Source organism: Gallinula chloropus (assembly GCF_964237585.1).
Source record: "Gallinula chloropus genome assembly, chromosome: 3".
In the NCBI taxonomy this organism is placed as follows: Eukaryota; Metazoa; Chordata; class Aves; order Gruiformes; family Rallidae; genus Gallinula; species Gallinula chloropus.
In genome coordinates, this window is record NC_140087.1 from 82,235,749 (window position 1) to 82,258,940 (window position 23,192).

The 23,192-nt window shown below is 38.1% G+C and overlaps 1 protein-coding gene across 2 annotated transcripts; it reads right to left on the minus strand.

Annotated features, from left to right (window-relative positions):
• Window positions 1-3,944: 3,944 nt before the first annotated feature.
• On the minus strand, window positions 3,945-22,540 carry SANBR (SANT and BTB domain regulator of CSR; the record flags this gene model as incomplete). Of its 2 annotated transcripts, XM_084261526.1 has the most annotated exons (20): window positions 3,945-3,981; window positions 4,862-4,953; window positions 5,347-5,435; window positions 6,573-6,646; window positions 6,745-6,773; window positions 6,883-6,974; window positions 7,905-8,004; window positions 8,629-8,661; window positions 9,685-9,784; window positions 10,152-10,297; window positions 10,527-10,679; window positions 10,868-10,991; window positions 12,940-13,050; window positions 13,168-13,254; window positions 14,107-14,267; window positions 15,035-15,093; window positions 15,884-16,122; window positions 17,176-17,269; window positions 20,263-20,449; window positions 22,391-22,540. In XM_084261526.1, the coding sequence occupies 20 exons, from the start codon at window positions 22,538-22,540 to the stop codon at window positions 3,945-3,947; spliced, it is 2,157 nt and encodes a 718-aa protein (XP_084117652.1). The 2 variants fall into 2 exon arrangements, with proteins under 2 accessions (XP_084117652.1, XP_084117653.1); XM_084261527.1 differs by lacking the exon at window positions 10,527-10,679.
• Between the last annotated feature and the right edge of the window lie 652 nt (window positions 22,541-23,192).

Genomic DNA, 23,192 nt, shown 5'->3' on the forward strand with positions numbered 1-23,192 from the left:
GAGACCTCCCTTACTTTTGCCTAGGGAGGCAGCCTAGCAGCTGAAGGAGGTAGACCTTCAGTGCGCACAAACAGAGTACAAAAGCAGATCTGAGTCAGAGGGCACCTGCTGGCAGGTCTAGAATGAGAACTGCTGCTCCAATGCAGCCCTGTTATTTGCTTTTTATAAGCTGCAGCAGCTGTTCAGCTGGGAGAGCCCTAGTCCGAGGCTGCCGTGCAGGACTCTTCCTGCTCAGTGGTTGTTCTCCAGGATCAGGACTCTCCAAGGCCAAAGAGAAGCACAACAGCCTCAGCCATCGCAACGCAATCAGACCCAGAAGAGAGTTTAATGAAGTTAATTTGCTTTCTACACTTGGCCCACAGGGAAGGAGGAGGATGGAGACTGGTGTTAAAGGTGAGATTCTTCGTAACACCAAACGAGCTACACAGAACAAGCAGGAATACAACCTGGCAAGTGTGGGGTGGTGGAAAGAAGTGGTAACATCTTTAACTGACATTGAACACCACTAACCAGAATCCAGCCTCACAGAGGATAGCATTGCTTGCTGAGCACACAGGCACAGTGGAACACTGCATGACACACACTTCCCCCCACCCTGCACCCTGACAAGCAACAGACAGCTACTAAAGGCTGTGTAGGAGTGCAGAGTCCTCCCCAAACTGAACATGTTGCCCACTTTCAATAGCAGCAGCACCTATCAAATTAGTATCCAAAGCCCATTCCCAAGTAGGGGAGCTCATACAGTTCTGTGCAACTTTGTGTCGGTTGCTGTAGCCTTCAGACTTGGCTGATGTTCCATCAGCCTCCACCATCATGATGCTCAAAGACAGGACAAGACACTATCCTCAGGGGGACAGCAGCTCTGTGCTGTCACTTAGCTCAAGCCTGGAAAAGCCTTTGGCTGGTTTTATTTATAGATACAGCCATGAGGGGATTCAACAGTAAATCTACTCCCACAGTAACATAAATTGAACTGGAGCGCAGTTGTCTTTACTTCCTAATTATCGGAAACAGAGCAAACTCAGAACATGGTGCTACAGTTCATACATACTAGATTTCACCAAGAGCAGCTGCAGGAGGAATGTCTTCACTATTTCTCTGTAGGTGCTCCTGCACAATAACACTGTAAGATTTACCACTTGCCTACGGTGGAGGAGGAGGTGCCTAAATGGAAGCACGGACCTCCATGCATTAGCTCAAGTGTCTGATGCAGAGGAGCAGCTTCCCAAAACAACACAGCACGCCTGTACACTCCAGGAAACGATGGTGGGGTTGTTTTAAATCAATTCCCTCCTGGCAAAGAGAAGAATCCTCCCAAATATATTAAACATGCCCACGCTACACACAGTTCTATGTTTCCAGACTGGGGCAGCCATAAATCCACATGTCTCCAATCATGTTGGTTTTCTTCTCCTGGAGCCAATACTGTGGCTGAACTTAAAATTCTGGCCCTTTCTCCAAGATTCCTGGACAGTGCAACCAATGAGTTTAAACACGTGTGACTACAGGACGTATACTGCAGCCTTCCTGGTATACCAACTCCACATACATAGGACATCCATATAGTGATTTTTAGAAACAGAATCATGGAAAGTAGTCCTGTTCATAGATTTAACAGACTGTTTGAATGGTACCATCAGCACTGTGGCAGTTCAACATGTTTTAAAACACAGCTTACTTAGGTTGACATATTGCATACTTGGGCCATTTGCAGGGCAGCTCACTCATGAGCTTTTCATCCAGCTTCAAAACTCAGTGCAGGTAAAGATTCTTTTACGCTCGTGTAGACACGGAGTAGCTCCACATTCAGCTATAACCAGGTCACAGCAGATAAAAAGTCTGTACCATAATGCTGCAGTTTAATCACAAATACACAAGCAGCACTGAAATCATCAAAACATTTATGCACTTACTTCCATCTTGCAAGTATCTATAAAAAAACCTCACACAGTTCTTAAATCAGTAACATTTATTTCCATTAAACCAAGACAAAATTTCAAAAGGAATATAAGATAAAAATTCAAGCTGGTTGGCAAGGGGGGGGGGTGGGGGGGGGGGAAGATAAAAACTTACATGATGTACAGTCTTAGGTGCTCAGAAGTATTTTTGAGCGCAACAATACTGGCACGTAGAAGTGGCACTTCTCAACAGAACAAAAACCAGCAGAATTTTCCCTTCTCTTCAAGTCACTAGTTCTAGGAAAACTAAACACACATGCAGCCTGCAACTTTCATAGCCAAGTTCACCATGGAAATTTGGGACAATCCTCTATCAAGAAGCCATTAAAATTGCAGCAAAAAAAAATCCTTTACTCTACTGCATCTTCTTGCACAGTGCATTTTATAATAAATACATCCTCTTCCAACAAATCAGTTTTCCAAGCATTGATAAACCGCATTACTTGCAAACAGGCCTGAGGCATTAATAAAGCCTTATTTATTTGATACAGATTAAAGCACTCCTGCAAAATTACTGTTCCTGCCCGAAATAAGAACCATGGAAATCCAGATTTGCCTGGTTGTTTTGTTGGGATTTGAATTTGCTATAGCATTGGACAAAACACACAAACAAACAACATTCATTTTTTTGTCAATAACAATCTTCCACCTTAAAAGCTGTATTTTCAAGTATTGCTATCCTAGTCTTCTAATGCCTACTGGAAATCCTCAAGAAACAAGGTCAAAATAAAGCCCAAATGGAGAGAAGAGTGCATTGAAACAACGATCACCCTCTCCATACCCCACCCCACCCTTCCTCCCATCGAAGAATCTTATGACTTAATTCCAAACTCACAATTTAGCATATATCTGTGGCCTGGAATAAGCTTTCCCTGAGTGCTCTTTCTACCTGTTTGAAAAAGTCAGAGTATGTTTAATTGATTTCAGCTATGGTTATTGCCATTTTCTTTGCTAATATGCAACTTACTTTCTAGGCAAGTTATGTCATTTTGGTAGCCCTGGATTTTACACATAGACAAACTTGTATTCTATTGCTCCAAATGCAGAACTTGAAAGTGCATCTGACTTCTAAACAGTATTATTAGGCAGGTTTCAGAAAGTAACTAGACCCAAAAGATCTACATGCACAAACGTCCATAATGATTCACCTCTGTTCGAAAGACGCAGAATTAATAGCTTATCTGGTCAGAAATTTAGCAGCATAGCATTGGTAAGAGATCTAACAGCTCTGCGTCCTAAGGTTTGGCTATTAGAAGGGAACAAGCCACTGTATTGTGCACGAGGGTTCAGATATGGGATGGGAATGAGGATTCGTTTCACATACACATAAAGCAAGCGTTCCACATGCAAGATGCAACGCCGCATCCTCATGGCATTTATCATCATCTTTGGAGGTCTAGTCTCTACCTGCTACCCACCTTCACACCAATGGGACTTGTGTGAGATACAGAAGGAAGCCTCAGAACTGCATTGAAATTTTGCTTAAAAACTACTCTAAAAGTCACAGGTATTGTCACAGACTTTAAATGCAAATCCCCAGAGGACTGACCTAAAACATACCATCAAACACTACACACTATAAATACTTTAGGCGACTTGTGTTAACACTGCTGACCCTACTCAGAATTCAGTAGTCTTGCTTCTTCCTTTTCAGTATTTTGAGCATACTAAAAGGCATTTGTGTCTTCCCCATAAATAAAGTTATTCTAATAATTTAAATTTGTAGATTTATAAAATATTTTCTAAGCAACTTAACACAATAGCCTAAAAAAAAAAAGCAATGAAATTTAAGAAACAGTATATTTACAATTAAAATAAATACAGACCTTATTGGATTTGCATTCATTTATCGCTCAAAATAAACCTACAAGGCTTAAAGTAATAAATAAGTCACTGGAAAGCCTTCAGAGACGTGCATTCTCCATACATCAGAGTGTAGTTTCAGGAAGCAGTAATGAATATTGGCTAAAGGTTTTTCAGGAGTCCTTATGTTGGACGGCCTTGACCAAAACGGGATTTTGACCTGGATTAAGAACACAAAGGAAACATAAGTACATTATTACTGCCAGAATTGTAAATTTTTCTCCAGTGAGCTTTTTGGTACAGTGTTTTTTTGAAATTACTTTCATGTTAAAGCATCTGCTAAGAGGAGAGGGGAAAAAAAAACCCCATTGCTCTCAAAAGCTGTTCTTGAGAAAGCTGCCTTTCTGCTAGGATACCTGCACCCACAAGCTACAAACCCGTGACGAAGGTACGTGGCTGAAAGAACTGTGAGGTCAGATACCCTTTTTTTGAAACCACCAATCCTACAGAAAGTCACGTGCATTTCTTTGGATGGAAGACAGACCCTCTGATAGCATATTTGAAGCTTCTAGACCATCCCTTAAAAGTTTGTCAGCGACTCCATCACAAACCTCAGCTCAAGAGGCTCACCTGCTGGCCAGATTATGACCAGTTCCGAGCTCTACAAACACACACTGTGTGTGCCAGCTTCTCAGCCCATTTTTTCTTTATCCTTTCAAGGTGGAGAAGACCAGTATACAGTAATGTAGGTTTCTGGTGTGGGATTGTTGGGGGGGTTTTCTGGATTTTGGTTTTGGAAGGAGGCCAAAGAATCTTGGCTAACATTTTTCTGGTTATCCATAATTTCACAGAAAATTTTATTGGAGCAGCAGCCAACCTTCCACTATCAAAGCTGTAAAGTAAGAGTTCTTCAAGAACAAGAGCTTCATTCTCTTAACTCTAGCTTAATTTGACAAAGGAAGCTTTCACATTATATATGGTTAACTCATTGGAAGGGATCTTGATGCAAAAGAGTGTATGAAACGAGGCACCTTTTTCTTTAAGCCAAATCCACCCATCCCTGAAATCCACATTCTCCTTTTATACTTTTGATATCTTACCTGGCATTCTTCTCAGTGTTGTTCTGTCGTGCACTGACCTGCGCTGAGGCCTTGATCTGAGCTTCAAGTCTAGAATAAATGCCTCCTGCATACTGGAATCCGGGGGGGGGGGGAGGGGGGGGGAGGAGGGAAGAAGAAAGAAAAAATAATAATAATAAAAAAATCACATTTTGACATTATTCCAGTGACTGAAGATCACTAATATTCAGCAGAACCTATGGTATACTTGGTTTCATTATCACAACCCAGTCCTGAAACATTTTCCATGTCCAGTTTTTTAACAGAGGTGAACTTACAGTATTATTTTTAACTATTTTCCTAAAAAAACCCCCCAACCCATTCATGGAAAAAAAATGAAGATTGATAAAATTCAGTTCTTTAACTTAAGCCTTGAATAGGCAGCATTTTCATTTGTGTTACATATTTTTACTACCAAGGTCCCCTTCAATCCTGCAAACACTATGCTGTGACAGGGCAAATCTTACTTCTTTGTTGTCTTTTGACTTGACTCGATCAAGGTCTCCCAGTCTCATTTTTATTAAGTGCCCTGTAATCTCAGACATTCTTCTCTGATCTGTCAGAAGAAAAAAAGAATGTTTAGAACAGACATTTTCCTTGCTGCAAAACACAAAAGAGAGAATAAGATGCCTATTTTAGTTATATTCTATTTGTAAAATTAGCTTTTCTCCCCTGTCCAACTGGAAAGCGGAGTGATAGACTGACTTTGGTGGGCATCTGGCCTCCAGCCAGGCCTAAACCACCACAAACTAATAAAAAAAATCCCAAACAATATTGAACAACCAAGGTCCTTCGTCCTGATGCGTAATGTAGCTGCAGCAGCACTCTTACCAGAATCAGCCTGAGGCATTGAGATCAAAATCTATGGGAATGGTCTTGAAACAGGTTTTCAAAACAGAAAAAAATGCACAAGATCAGGAGAGATTGAGAAAGGTAGAACAGATGAGTAGAATTCTGAGTATTTTTTGGACAGAAAGACCAGCAAAGAGATAGAAGTGAATGTTTATCTCTGTCTGCACAAACAACAAATGGCACGGAGATGCAGGAAAGATTATTCACACATTTATATAGTCATTAGGTGACACAACTATAATCTCTGTAAGTTATGTGCTGACATTCCAAATAAAAAACATAAACATAACACAAATACATGACACACTTCCGCCCCCCCGAAAACTTGGAACTTCTTTCCAGCATTTTCCCAGTCAGTAGGACCAATGCTGCCCATTTCTTTTTCAAACTGTACACAAGGCTACAATGAACAGGTTTACATGGTGTTTTTTTCTTGCTATTTTCCTGCCACCACCTTTTTTCCCCTCCTGCAGAACAGATGAGATTGCAATTAAATGCCAATCAGATCCTACCGTAACATTTTTTTCAGGAGGAGTTCCTAGCTGGATGAATATTTTTGTAGAGTTTAGAAAAGTCTGAGACTGATGTGTGATTTATACACAACTGATTCCTAACAACTAGCCTAGTTGAAATCTGTTTTCTCCCAGGTGAGGAGTATCCACATTAAAAAAACCCCAAAAAACCAACCACAGCAAAACCCCATTGCTATCTCCAAAATGAAATTCAACCTAAAGGCTTCTAAGTAGCTGTATTTTAGGAAAACTAGCCATTTCTTATAGAAAGGTTAATTTTCTTTGTGTAGTATTAACTTTATAAAAGCTAAACTCATGCAAGAACGGACCATCTTCTCTTTGAGCATCTTGGTTGAATCTTAGTGACCTGGAGGCATCCCATTTGTTCTGCTGCACACTCACACTGGTTAGAAAAGAAAGATGCACACAAGGTTATCAGTAACAGATCATAAAAAGGGTTATACTACAATACGTTCTCAAGGACTTTTGAAAACTACTTACACAAATGGAGATGCATCACGGGAACTTGACTACCAAGAAAGAAAAAGATATAAACTATGTTTTAAGATCAAGTCCAAAGCTTAAGAGAATTCCACATTATTCAACCCAGAGAGGCTAGTTTCACAGCTCTGACTTTACCTTGTCTGATGGCTTCTCCTTTTTCTGAACACTAGGTGAAGAAACTACTTTCTTTGGGTGCTTGTACGACTTTTTTGGCTTCTCCTTTCTCCCTGCTAATTGAAGAAACATCTACTAATACCATGGAATTTCTCACCTACATAGCTACAAAAGAGTTTCTTCCCCTCTATTCTTTTACAAACAGAGTAAATGTACACAGTTTTCCCTCTGTTAGCATTGCAGACATGCTAATACACACAGATGACTCAAACACTTTTCTGTGACTAGTGTACAGGAGCTTAAGTACAAATTTAAAATGCGAAATGCTTACATGTAACTGCACAACTTTTCTGTTGGAAAACTGAAAGCAACTCAGTTGCTCAGAGCAATGACAGCAAACAAATTTGAAGTCAAACTACACAAATTTTCATTCAACTTTGTTGCTTTTTTAGAAAAAAACAAACTGGCATGTTTCAATCCCTTTGAGTCAAGACAAAAAGGACAATGAACTGCCTCTGTCTAAATGACTCATTACTAAGGACGGAAAGGAGAAGCTTTCCATGTTCCTAAATCCCTTACCATATTAAAAAAAACCCCTACAACCAAACAAAAAAAATCCACAGAAAACCTTTTAGACCATAAAAAGTTTATCTTCAAGGCAGACACAGGCCTAGTCACATTCATTAGCAATTCCACTATGCAGTCGAAAGAATATTTTGCAAAAAAAAACCCCCATGCAAAAACAGTCATGTAGCTGCTGCCTCTCCTTCCAATGTCTATCTATGCAAAACTTCAACAGTCATTTATTTCACAGTCTTTCCTGAAAATGACACTCTTGAGGACATCTCAGGAACCGAAAGTTGCAGCTTTCCTCATTTGCCAGTGATTCTTTGATCACACAGAAAAACTAGAAATAAAAATTCAAGTCATGTTGGTTTTTTATTTTAAAAATTCCTAATGTTTAAAATCTCTTGAATAATTCACTGCCTTGGATCCCTGTCTCTGAATTCCCAGGACAGTGGTTGTACAGTCTGTTGTTGTACCTGGTTTTCTGCATACTTCTTCTTCATCCCCCACTTCATCCTCAGTGACCTCTGAGCCAGTGGTATACTCCTCCTCTTCAGATAACAATGACTGCTGTTTCTGTTTGAGAGGAGGAAAGCGCCAGGGAGTACAAGTGAGAGTCGATTCCTATTAAATGACACATTAAATCTCTCCTGAAGGAGTCATCTTCACACCAAGCTCTGTATCTTTGCGACACAAATATGTGCAAAGTCAGGTCTGAGAGCATAATTCTAAAGTGTCAGTAAAATAACTTCAAATCTTTGCTTAAGAATGCTTTAATATTTTTATTTGTGTTTGTTTCAAGTGCACAAACATTGGAAGAGGTTGCCCAGAGAGACTGTAGAATGTCCATCTTCAGAGATCTGATGGGATACAACCCTGAGCAAAACAATTTTGATGATTTACATTTCTGTCAGCCTAATGAACTATTAGGGACTGATAGGTGCACTGCTGGTCTATTGTTTGTTGTCATTTACAAAAACATTTTAAAGGAATTTTTAATTTTTATTCAGGCCAAAGTAGTACTTCACACATACTTTATACTTTTTTGTAAAAAGTGTTGCTATACTAAAACATCCTAATTAAAGCAAAAGTAAGAAAATAAATATACCAGCAAATTAATTAGAAAATAAGAGATAAAGTTAGTTCTCTGCCAGTGCAGAAGAGCAAATATTTAAATTATGAACAAAATATTTTACTAACCAGCTGTAAAGTCCAGTTCTTCAGAGAAAGAAACTGTAGTCACAAAGACAGAAAAAAAAGCATAAGTCAAAGAACTATAAATAATTAGAAGAGGGAAAAAAGTGAGTGGAATTCTAAAAAAACCTCCAAACAAAACCTAAAAAACTCCACACCAAAACAAACAAAAAAAACCCACATTAATAAAACACCCCAAAACCAAAGAACAGTGTGCTGTAGTACAGCAATCTACACTGGTAATTCCTTGAAGGCCTACTCTCATCTTAAACTAGAAATTTTGGTGGAATGACTAAATATGCAAACAGGTTGTGACCCACTAAACAATTAAATGCAGTGAATCCAGAGACACGTTTTAATTTTCTTAACTTTAGCACTAAAAATACTTACAGCTGATTTTAATTAAAAAAACCCCAAACAAATAACAGTCCAGGGCAGGGGGGCAGTTATGTACCAGATTGTTGTGGAGTTATTAAATTTAACACCTTCCCTACATTAATTGCATGAGAGTTTCAGATTCTCATGGATTCAGCAGTTTTGTGCTACAATCAGGACCACTGAGTTACTAGAAGCTCCACAATGCATGCAGATCAAAATCTTATCTTTGCATAGAAGCTCTCTTTAAATAAGAGGCAGTATTACAAGTTGTCTCCTTAAAAATGACTGTTTTTCATCTATGGGCTTGCAAGAGTCATGTGCACATACCCAAATGCATCAGCAGATGAAAATGAAAGCGGCAATTACTTAAATATTTGTCATGTGAAATGTTTGAAAGTACAACTGGATCCTTAAGTGTCATCAGTTTAAAACACAGGGTGGAAAGCAGAGACTGATGGAGAATTGCTTCTGCCTTATTTAAAACATTTCTGGTGGACTTTTGGTAAGAGTTTTCCCTTTTCACCAATCAGGTATTTTGTACCAATGCTCAGCAGCAAGCTCCTCCTTCCAACAACATATGGGTTTTGGTTTCTGTTTAAAATTACCTAATTAATTCTTCAAAGTACCCTTCTAGGACTCTTCATGACCAGAAAGAGGGGACAAAACATTAGAGCAGTCACTCACAGCATTGATTTCTCCAGTTCTGGGACCCCATGGTGTATTTGGTTCTACAAGCACATCACATTCAAGGCCTTTTTCATCGCAGAGCCCAATACCAGAATCACTTAAAGAGAAAAAAAGAAAGAGAGAAATACGTTTTTCTAATTCACAACTTGAGAATCAGTCCTTCTTTACTCATCATATATCAAGAGAAGGAAAATCCAAGTCAGCCACATAATGCTTTGGTAGCAATACATTAAAAAACAAAGGTAGGAGTGAATGCTTATGAAGGCTGAATGACTAAATGCCTGAAATGCAGAAGGAAAACCTACTTGCTCTTCTCATCCTGATTTTCAACTAAACAAGAGTAACTTACCTTTAAGAAATCCAACATCATCCATTTTAAAATGGCAAGGTAATCAAACATTATATGTGCACGTGTTAAGTGTTTAAGTCAAAGTCATTTCAGTAACACAGTACAGTGTTCTTACCTATTCTCATCCTTAGTGAAAGGAACAACAATAACATCCCTGTGATGGAGTAGATCATCCAATATTTTAGCAGCCTGAAATGGCAAAGTATCCCCATCTTCATTTCCTGAGGGTACATCAACCATGTGATCCCTCACTTTGCAGCCCTGCAATACATACACACACATCCCATCAGATACTTGAGTTCATGGAAAGAATCAGTTTCAGCAAGTAGAAGAACAGAAGCTCAACTTTTAACTTTCGTGCCCCCGAGGTCCCAGTTTGCCTCAGGACACTGCAACATTTTACAGTCCTTGTTTCGGAAAGGATCTATTTTCATAACACGCTGTCACCCCCGCACCATGCTCTTTTAAAAGTGAAGGAATATTGAAGTACCTTTGGGAGGGTTGTAGGATCAAATCGAAGTACTTTTTGGTTACAACAGGGATACACTCCTGTCCCAGTTGAGCCCAGAGCACTTGCTACACCTGGATAAAGAACTGGCTGCGAATGGTACTGACAATGGGAGAATTCAGTACACAGGAAAGACTATATTAGAAGAGAAAGAGATAGTGAGAGATGAGATTACTGACAGATGTCACAATTTCACACTATAAAGAACATATACCAAGCTTTATTGCCATATATTTTCCAAACTGCTTTAGTTTGTGCCTCAACCCCCCCAAAAGTCACCCACAACAAGCCATCTACAAACAAACAAGTGACAACATACTAACTTGGCTACATCTTGAGCAGGTCAACCAATTAACAGTCCCCCAAAGTCGCCAGTAAACATCCCGCCAAGACTTCAATTCCTCATGAAGGGCAATCAAGTACTCGTGGACTTCCCAGGTTTTGTCTCTGAAAAAGTAAAAGGTCATGTTGCACACAGAATACATGGAGTCACACTTCTGATTCGATCCTGCTGCCAGAAAGGTGAGGTGGAGATGGAGCAGAACACACGTTCTACTGGTGAAAGGCCTATGGAAGGGTTTACAAACAGGAAGGATACAACATGGGACAATCATTACTACATTCAGATAGAATGACAGAAGAGCTGTCACAGCTTTCTAAACTTTATACTAACAAAGAATTACAGCTAGATGCACCTGAAGCTTATCAATTTTCACTGTATGAAAGCTAAGATAAATGTCAAGCCTTCTGGAAATCAGGAGAACCATAAAACTAAGGAAAACCCAATACACAGACTAGAAGAAATCATGCAAGCAAGTTCAATGATATTGCAGCTTTCTGTCTGTAAAGTAATGTTGTGTAACACAAGTACCACCATTTTATTTATTTGCTTTCTCTAAGTTTGCAATGCAAGAGCAATTACCCAGTTAAGAATTAAAGATTGAAAATAAAAGACCATGCCTTTTTTATGAATCTATCTTAGACTTCTAGCCTTAAAAATTCAGACTATTTTCCTTCCTAGTGACAAAATGTCACATGCTTCTTCAGAATTCAAAAGAGAATGCACAACTTGCACTGGTTCAGGTTATCTTCAGGAAGAGCAGACACTGTTTTCCTCCAATTTTAAGCCCTGGTCTGAACTGTCATTTATTATACAGACATCCAAGCTAGACTAAGCAAGCAGTACTTCTAACTGGAAGTTAGTTTTAGGCACCATTAGATAACTAATAAATATAAACCTATTTTTAAGTCATTAAAGATAGGCTTACAAGCCTGAAGGCATCAGTAGCCAGTGCCACTTCACCTGAGGAACGGTGAATGGGTTCTGTGCAGAAAAGCAGTCACAAGTACCACATGACAAAAAATTAGACCCTAAAAAATCCTCCAAGAAACTTTAAAGTTCTGTACATTTATATGCTAGGAATTGCACAGCAGCTACAAAAGGTCAGCTTAAGTGAAGTAATACAATTAATGAATTTTATGTGGCTAATCACCAATGATCCTAACAGGTCAGGACAGGGTCATGATATTCGGTTCTATTTAGATTGTGAGGGAGAACTCGATCCACACCCTGGAATTACTCACAGGAGGTAACACTAAATACATATTACCTTGGGAGCTGACACTGAACTGTGTTTTGGTTGTTCTGAACTGAATAGATCTGATGAGAAAGGTCTCCTGTTACTAATTTCCCACTATCATCCTCAAAAGGGGGCATGTGGGGAGGGAGGGAAGTGCAGCTGATCAGCACTAATCTTCATTAAGAAGAAAATCCAGCTGTTCACAAACACAGATCAAGCAGACAGAATTGAATTAAGCATTTGTGCCAAACAAGTAAGGCATGCATACAGAGCAAGTCCTGGAAGCTCCTCTGACAAATACTTTAGAACAGAAGAACAACCAGGAAGTTTTATTTATAGTAGTCTTTAAGCAGGCTGAGTATCTGATTTGACAGCATAAAGTCAGTCTAGAAAATCATCTTTAGCATTTGTCTGCTGGCAGAGGTGGATCTATCACTCCATAACAAGCGTAGAAATGCAGCCTTTAATTCAATTTGTCACCAACTATATATATATCTCAAAACCCTTTGATGAAGGAATTAGTTGAGTATTTTCTATTTATGGCAGTATAACCCAAACCAGCTGTCCCAGTAGTCGTGGCTCTAGTTTTTTCATTTTCATCCACAACACATCAACTTAATTACTTTTGGTTTTCCCCCCTTGGTAATATAAAAAATTGAGATGATTCATGCTGCTCTTCATATCTATGACTTAGTTTTGTAGTGCAAGTATCTGGTAATTCCTAAACATGTAGTATTTTATAAAATCATCATGAAATCATATATTTTGAAATATTCCTTCAACTATATATATATATATATATATATATTAACTACCTTATATGAACATAGACAATGTTTCCATGTTGATCTATGTTTATTTTTCCTGGTACACAAGGAATTCTTCTTTCAGTTTCTTTAGTTAGCAGCTTTTTACATAAACAGCATCTAGATTAAAAAAATAAAAGAAAAACAACAATAAAAATAGAAAGTAAGTAGTGGAATAAGAGCAGGACTTCAACACACATGCACTGTCCTTTTAACTGCAGTAATCATATATCATACCTGTATAATGTTGCTGCATTTCCTCGAGAATCTGGGTTTGGGTACTCTGGGTCAAACAACCTCTCAATCTTCTTGCAGAAAAGTTTACTATTAATGACAGCAACACAACATACCCATTAGAAAAAAAAAAAGTTTTGAGTATAGTGAGACTAGCAATGATGTTCTGATAATATTTCTTTCAGAATCTAGCTTTTAATGTGACTAACCTTTAAAATAATCTGTTTGGATAACTGGTTCCTGACCTGGTCATATCTTGTTTTTACAAAAGATTTGAGACAAGAGATTCCTTATTTTTTTCCCCTCCACTATATTCTTTGTTTGCCAAAATAAACTGCCAGCCTCTACCTTGACTAAAGGCCCCCAACTAAACGCTTCTGAGAAATTATACTTATGTTTCATTCTGAAAGTTATGTCATCTTCATCCCTACTGATTTAAATACTTCCTCACTTTCACCTGGCTTGTCTCTCAGTCTGCCCTCATCTTGATTCTAAGCAGAGTTCTTATATATGACATCGTACTCCACCACAATTGTTCAGCCCTCCAGTCACCCTAAATTCTACACCCAAACACCAGAGTTCACAGAACATTGAAGCCAAATCATGCTCGACGACTTAGAAGCATGTCATCTCTTAAAAGGTTTCTTAACCTTATCCGTGCTCCTATGTGAGAATTCATGAATAACTTGTCCATGTTACACTCCTAATGTGGCCTTTCTTTTTGCTCACCTCCTATAAAAAGCTTTCATTTTCCTCTTGCTCATAGTTTTAATATAAAACACTGAAGTCACTTCATGAAATTCTGTGTTAAAGATGCACTATATGAGAATATAAATTGTTTCTGTGAGAATCTGCCACTTTAAACCACCAGTGTCTTAGCAGCTCTGAGAAATAACCCAAAAGCCCTACACAACTGCAGGAGTGTACAGGGCAAAACATTACCTCTTAAATTTGTCTCTTTTGTCCTTCAGTTCTTCCACTTCGTTGTGCGTGAAGAGATCAGCAATGTGTGTGACCAGATTGGCATTGATACAGTTCATGTTACACGGCGTGGCAACAATAGCGTTCATATTTTTGTGGCAATAATGAATGCATTTTTCTACCTAGGAAGATTAGAAACATTAAAAATAACTTAAAGGCATTCTAGACAATGGTGTCCCAAAAGTCATACCGATTGCCCTAAGATTTCTTTTTTGTTGTTGTTGTTTTAAAGTGTGGTGTTTTGGAAAACTGTTTCAGTTCAACTTAAAAGTAGTCTCAGATTTGTCTAAAGATGACCCTGAATTAACATGACTCTTAGTGTTCTCCTCCAAAAAGGTTTCTACAGACCAGAAAACAACTCCACAAATGTTTCATCTTCAACAATTGCTTGTAAAAAAAGAACCAAGTTACATGTTTTACCTAGTATTGGCTGGATCTCCACTTAAACAGCTATGTGTACTATTTCATTCTGGGTCACCACAACACACATTTTAACAAGTTGGTAGATTTTACTTATAGGGAGTTGGAGAACCAGGTCTTAAATTGCAGAAGAGTCACTTGAGTAAAAAGTATAGAAGCCAAAGGTGTTCACTGATTTAATAATTCTTTTTGATAAAGCTTATCAGATACTGATATTACTTCGATCAATCACCAAAAGGCAAATCCGACATCCTGCTATCACATTTAGAAATAACTTACTCTAAGTACTCTTGCATTGAGATTCTCCAAATATTATATTATGACATTTAATAAGAAAAGTTGTAAAATCTCAACATGTTCTCACTGCATCATTTCTTTATGTAAAGGCAAAGCACAAACAATAAGCTGTTAGACACCTGGTAACTCATCGTACACTTATGGCAGAGAATCTTTCTTTCTAAATACTTACTAACGAGTCCATCTTCAAAAACTCAGAAGAAATAAGAATTGATATGACATTCGATGGTTCTAAAAGACAATAAAAAAAGTGTTGGGTTTTTTTTACATTAATTGTTTTGAGAATTTCATATCCCATCCCTCCCTCTACCTATTTAGCATCTGTTTTAAGTATTATTTTACCAACCAGCCTGTCATTCCATCTTCCAATTTGTAGTGCATTTTCCACCTTAAGAAACAAGTTCTTGCTTCTTAAATAAATGATAAACCAAGTACAACCAGAATGCAACTATAATGAATTGAAATTTATAAAAACTGGAAAAGGTGGCTTCATAGGGATACAATGACTAAACCTTTACACACGAGACTAACTTCCATCTGTAGCCATCATACCCAGCTGAGATTTTGCTTAACATAACCTTTGCATTGTTAGAGTTGTAACTCTATTATCTTGGTTTGGTTGTTTGGGTTTTTTAAATAGTAGCAAAGGCTCATAAAAAGATTTAAAACTTTCCTGAAGTTCATAACTGCAAAAGATTTTTCTACCATTGTATCAGACCACACTGGAATCTCAGCAAATATTGCAATTGTACCAGTGGGGAGCAGAGAGGAAACAAAACAAAACCCAGCAATCATCAGGGTTTCAAAACTACCACTCTGTTCTTGTTCAGAAGAAGTCTCAAGTGTCTTAAATATAAAACATATCCCAAAATACAGAAGTCCTTTTTCACTGCTTCAGCTATCAGGATGTTTCCTCAAAACTGTCAGTGTTGACAGATCAGAGACATGCTGCAATGACCAGGGGATCTCTCTTGCAACACTCTTTTAGAAAACGGCAAACGATCTACACACTTTCTTTTACCTAAAGTAGGCATTTCATTAGCTTCAGAATCTTTAGCGTTCCTTTTAACATATCGTATCAACCAGTCAAAGATGTGAACGTCACAGTGCACTGAAATGTCCACCTCTTCCCAGCGCTGGGCATCCACTGAGAGGTACTCAGCAAAGTATTTCATTTCTGAAATCAGAAGGTCCCGAGGACAAACAAAATCTTCCTTGAGGTTTTTAGCTTCGTCGCACACATGGATCACCATATTTGGCCTCAAAAAGGAAACAAGCCACAAACCAAATTAGGACCTTAAGCCACTTAGAACACCAAAACCAATCAGCAAAGACCTCACCTCCAAATCTGGATCAGATAGTGCAACACTGGTGTCACTAACAGGGTTTTATTGACAGAAGAAAAACAAGCTGCAGTTATTAACAGTTAATACAAACAAACAGAAATTATTGTCCAACAGCATTGTCATGTGAAGAACACAAATGCTTTTCCCCCAACACATCATCAGTGCGATCTCATGGTTATGTGAAGGGACCAGAAAAAGAAAATCTCTAGCTCCAGACCCCCATTTTGTTGCAGGATACTACCTGAATTGCATAGAGAATTTATTTGGTCTCCTTTTTTAATCTCATTCAAAAAACAAGCAGATATATATATACACCTAAGTTAGCGAGGCACCAAGGACAATAACAGCATATAATAGCCATTTTCACCTGTGGAAACTGTTTTACTATACACTAAAAGCTCTATTTCTTAGGAAAAGGTCAAAGCTAGAATCAGTTTATGCTGTCTCTACAGAAGGACTGTTACCATTAGGTTTCAAACACACACATTATTCTATGTGTACTTGTGTAGCATGGAAAGCAGGGATGTGATATTAGGAAAAATAGCAAAGTGCCTGGCTATGTGAATTCATAGTCAAATTTCTCATTTGAACTTTTCATTTACAGCTTTCTTTCCTGCTTTTACATAGAAAAAGTTTGTGTTCACAGCACATTTTTTTAAATTATTACTAAAATGCTATTGAGCATCAAGCTTGCTTCACTTTTAAAAATAAAGTTGTTTTCCATTCTTGCCACAGCAGCGTTCACTCACTCAGAGAAACACTCTGGATAATTTATAAATAAGGTTTTCTATTGCACATAAGAAATTCTCAAACTAACCTTGAAACTTACAGAAATACCAGGGGTATCTTACAACATTTACTGTTCCCAGTCATTTACTTTCTGCCAGTAGGAAAGTATGAGCAATTTAGACATCTTTCTGTCAGTTCTATAATCCCCTAGGTAACGATCACACAAAGATCTTCTTACCCCTGGCTTTCATCAGTGCTTTCTCCACCTTTATGCACAGGACCTTTCTCGGATTCTGAAGAACAATTCCTTGTGGAGGCTGTGCTGGGTCTTCCTTAAATGTAAGGGAAACAAGCTGAATTAGAACAAAAATGCCTGACCTTTTGCTCTTCAGCATCTTGGAAACCTAAGTGAAGTACAGCTCTCTCAGTGGTGTGACGTTACACAACTAGCAACAAATCTGTGCTTCCATCAGGGCTACTAGATAAAACAAATTCCTGCTCTGAATGCCATGCACTGGAAACTCAGCTCAGCAGCACTGCTAGGTTGCAGTCAAGTGTCTGGACAAACCCAGATCTGTCCTGTCTCAACAGAGAGCAGTAAGATTCATGGAGAGTCCTGGGCATTTCCTTCTGGGAACACCATCAGCTCTCCTCGCTTGTTCTGTCACATCAAAACTTCTCTTTTCAGGAAGCTTTGCTGACAGGATATTACAGCCGCAGACTAACTCTGCTTCTCATCCATAATTCATTAGCTCTGGAAATATGTTACTTCCAAACAGAAGAGCAGAAGTTCTAAAGATGTGATTTTGCCAAGTTTCTCAAACACATGGCTCAAAGCTGCAGATTGTATAAAACAATGCACAAAGAAAGCAGATCAACAAACTCATTGACTCCTAGAACTACAAGTAGCTAATTCCAGAACCAAGGACAGGTGCACTTCAGTTCAAACAGGTTATCTTCACAAATGCACAGAGCAGTGGGACCTGGACACAAAACTTAGCAAAGTCCAGGAGGTAGAGTCACTAAATCCAGACTTCTGGGTGGGGTCAACAGTTAACACAACCCCAGCATTCAGACACGGGATAACTTTTCTGACTGTGATGAACGGACCACTGCAACCTGAAATTTCAAAAGACCCTTATCTTTTTCTAATAATGGAAGGGCACGTGTCTGTCTTCCATGATTACTCCTACTCTCAGATTTCTAGGAAGAAGAATTCCAGAAGCATCTTCTCCCTCCCATGTAATGTAGGAGGCTGCATGCTTCTGAAGATGACCAAGATAAGACTTCTTCATCTTATGGCTAAATAGCTATAAGCACACTGACACCAGAAATTATCTGGAAGCTCTATACAGCTCAGAACACAGCAAAGTGTTCAAAACTTTCTTTAAAGATACAGCCTGAGGCCTTGTACACTTGTGCTTTAGTAAGGCCATAACAGAGGGAACACGATAAAAGAGGAAGATTTATGAGACAGACTCCAGTAAAACCTTGGAAGGGGCTGGGTCACCCACAGCCTCCAGTGCAGCCAGGTGACCCAGGCAGGGGGAATCACAGATTTTGAATGCAAGCTTAAGCAAGTATTTTAAAAGAAGGGCCTGTGGGGAAAAAAAGTTACAACAAACAATTCTGTCTGCAAAAAATAAGAATTTTTTCTTACTATAGTGAAGTTACTTATTTAAGGAAAGGAAATAATCCCAACAAGAATGTACAACCACAGCCAGCAATGGTGATGTCTGAACTTCACCACACATTTCCTCCTAAAACAGCAGTTTGCCTTAAAACTAGTAAGTGATACATTGAGCTTAGTCAAAACCAGAATCCAGCTCAAAATTAATTTGGTCTGATTGCTTTTTCTTGCTGTTACTGATCTCTACAAAACAAATCCAAATAGGACCATATACCTCAATCCTAACAATAAGCAGATGAGAATAAATCCACTAGGAAGTAATTAATTAAACAAAAAATATTTACAAACAGACTTTTCCTGAAGAGTGAAAACGTCACTCAAGCCTGTGAGAAAAAAGTTATCCTAATTTCATATCACCAAATTACATACAAACAGGAAAAATGATTTATCCAAAGTTGCAGAGAAAGCAAAAATCTCAGGCTAGGATCTTGTAATAGGAAACATTAGGGTACTTAACTGCATTAATACTTATTACACTGTTAAAACATACACTAATTGCCTAAAGACTTCTGTAAACTCAGAAATTTCTTAGCTTGTTAACTGCCTCCTGGGAAGCTACTGATCTTAGAAGTAGCTGCCTGAGGATGCAAGAAGCATTTACTTCCCATCATGCATATAAAAATACATAACTGAAATAATTTTTAGTCTAGATACTCCATATAGAGTTTTAAAACACCATCTCTTGACCAGTTATTAAAAACATTTTATTTGTTCTCCAGCAAATTCAAACAGCTGTTTCTCTTCTGCAAAGAGAACACTGACCAGAAAGCTGCAGCACTGTGAAGGACATCATAACACAACATTTTGTTTAAACATTTCACTGCCTTCATAATTTTTAACACCTAAATTGTTTACTCATTACTGAAGCAAATTTCTCATGCAACACATTTACCAAGTTCTACAAGGCACTGAAAACATTTCAGTCTACAATAAAAACCAGAGAATAACTATCACACAGTGAATTACAATTTCTTACAGGAGAAGTACTTAAGGAGATATTAACCATAATTAATTGTGTTGTAGAAATATAACTATTGAGACTGGTCCCCTTTTGCCAAATTATTATTGGGACACTCAATTGACTTGAACATATTGTATATCATTGCAAGACTGTCTTGCATCAAAAAAGTAACTTGACTTTGCCATCTTGCCACTGAGCAGCATGGCAAATGCAGGGCTTTTTTTCCAGGACAGAAGTGTCTGACCTCAAGGGATCACCTTCTCAGCTTTCCACAGCTTTTCTACACAAAACTTCCTAGTTATTTTAAGAACACAGCTGCATGTGTTTGCAAATGCCTTTAGGTTTAACAGTATAACACTGGGGATACAAAATAGGAGAGTAAGTCCTCTCCCCAACAAAAAACCTACCCATAGGATTTTTTCATAAGGATCTATTCCTTTTGGAAAGACAATCTATTAAAAATACCCAAGCAAACATCGATTCTTAAGCTAAACTAACTGAAAATAACTGTGTTTATATAATACTGTATTATATTTATACTCAACTTTCATTTTCAGAAGATGAACAAATACTATTCCTACTATTCCTGGGTGGGTTTACCACTCAGGACAGAAAAGCATGCACACACTGATTAAAAGCCAAGCCAATGTATTTCAGAATGACTAAAAACATACCAGTTATAGTAATGGAATCCTGCCCAATAGCAGGCTCCTGAAACTCTGTCTGTGTAGCGAGCAAGGAGGATTTGATGTATGTAGCTAAAGTTTCCACAGGACTCCCACCAGCGGCCATCAGGGGATTATACTGGTTGTCAACAGGTGAACTTCCACTGCTTTTTAGTTCATCAAACCTTTTTGCACACTGTTACAAGATTAAATGATATGACAATGAAGCAGTAGCTTTCAGTACATTTTTAATAACTTGAAACTGATACTGGTGAACAGGTACTATTAAGCTGGTAAACAGTTAATATTAAGCCAAACTTCCTATTTAGGGGTACCAGAAAGTACATAAACATACAGTAAAATAAGATTTACCATAACTGACCACTCTAACAGAACGAGAAAAAAAGCACAATGGAACCTTATTCAACCTTTATTTCCTTAAACCCTGTGATTTTAAGCTTGAACTTCAAGAGAGAGAGTTATGGGGAGAGAGCTTAAATTTTCTTTTTGTAACTAGTTCTTTTACCATAAACAGTCAAGTATTATTAAAAGTAGCCACAGTAATTGAATAAGAGAATTAAAGTATGTGCTTTTTGATAAATTAATTAAGATTGAACAATTATTATTATTATTATTATTCTTTCACTCTATGACTTTCATTCTGATTTGGACAAAAGATACTGGTGATTTCCACTGCAGTTATAATAACCTTCCATTCCATGTTTTGATGAACTAGAATGTCACAGAATCTTTCCATTTTGCCCCAATACAATATCAGTTACAGATATGGTTCAGCAGAATCCTACACACAGCTAAATTACACATACAAGTAAGTCTACTTAATCCTCCAGGTGATCCTCCTGTGACACAGCTGGTCAGACTCTGTTCAAGCAGCTGCTTCTATTTATTTTGGATTGAACTAACTGACATTGCTGAGTGCCACCTGCTGCTTTGGGAAAGGTGCAGAAAGCAACATATTTCTGGTACTAATGTAGGCTTCTCAAATTTGTAAGGATGCCAGTCTACTACACCCACCAGATAAGTAAATGTATACCTGTGCTTTTATGTAATTGCCTTAAACAGCAACCTCACATATTTGAGACACTTTATTCTTTTAAAGCAGAGTAACCATACACATACTAATCCATTATATAGCTTAATATGAGGGGAGAGCTCACCAATACTTTTATAAGTATTTTATTTGCTTAATGTGAATGGTACTGTCTGCAAATAGGAAACTAAACAATAGAGGAGCTCCCCCAAAATGCTTTGCCAAGCACCAGAAAGAGAGTAATATTCCTCATAAGCTTCTACTCCCAATCATTCACTTACAATGCTCTAAACTCAAGGTTACAGTGGTGCCCAGTAGCAATGCCCTAAATGTGAGCTGACACATTTGATTAAGTTTGTGAGAAAATAAAGACAGTTGGCTTGTTTATTTCCAGCTTTGCTGACTCACAAGGGCAAATACATTTCCCTTTTTTAGATTACTTCCCTCAGAACTGGAAAATTCAAAATTATTACTGAGAAACCAGAAGCATTTTACCAGGAAATTCATCAGTCCAGAAAGATTAAGTATACAGATAGGAACTAAGTTTGTCCAACTCTATTCCAACCACAGAAAGACAAGCCTACATCTTGTAGGATCAAGAGGCAACTAGACTCTTAACTACCTAATGGAGACTGGTAACTCAAAGTATCCTTAGAATTGTAACGACAAACATAGAAAGTTTACCAGGTTTGACAGCAAGTATACTGCAATCTACACAAAGTTATTGGGTACTGCCATCTTTTCCATGAAAATATTAGCTATGTAATTTGAAATACATTAGCATAACTTCCTTTTTTTATTCCACTGCCTCAATTTTACTATCCAATATTTTTTGTTCTCATTCATCACCCAAATATAATAAGATGCAGAATGTATTTCTTTCATGTTTTTGTTTTGTAGAAACAAAATTCTTTTTTTTTCCCATAATCTACTGCTTATTTAACTTTTTTTATTATTTAGGTATAAGTTACTTCAGGAAAAAAATAAACCCCTTAACTTCATTCCCCCCACCCCACACCTCCATGACGTTTACCCCTTCAAAAAGTACTGCTTAAAGTATACGAATTCTTTTATTAGTAAATTCACCTCTTTGGATGTATATCCTGGAACTAGCCTTGCCACACTGTCCCAGTTGATAGGCTGAGGAACACCAATTAGGGAACACAGGATCATATCCAAAACCATTTGGTTGTTGTCATACGGGAAGTTGTTGTTTTCTGAAAATCCACGACTCATCTTGGGATACTTCAGCCTAGGAGAGAAAACATTATTAGCAAATCTCACTGCATCATTTGCTAAAGCTTGATCTCTGTTAACTCCAGCACTCCAAAAAATTCCTATGTTTACACCACAGCATTACAACCAAGTACTAACACTTCACTTGAGAAAACTTACACGCTCACATCCGCATTCTCAAAACCCAGGGGTGAAAAGCAGATGTGCAAAACACACCAAAAATAACACAACAGCAGTAGGTACTACCAACCATTCCTTCTGAGTTGCCTGTTTCCAGGTGAAGATTCACACCAGTGATCCCTCCAACACAGACAAAGGCCTCTCACAGTCTCAGAATAAGCAGCCTAAGCCACAGAAGGACATTTTAATTTACTTACATTCAAATGCACTCATCTGTTCCCCCAAACTTTCTGCTACTCAACTTGAGTCTCCTCTTGCTCTGCCTATTTGCTTTGTGCACCTGACTTCCATTATATAGGAGCCAGGCCAGAGCACCCAGCTAAGGGCAATCAATAGTCCTTTGGAGGCACCAAGCACAACACCCGGATGTCTTTCAGCTCTCATCCTGAAAACATGACTTCTGACTTCTCCTAAAGCATTCCTAACTCCGGATTAGCTAGGCTTATCAGGGCCAAAAAGCTTTTAAGGACAG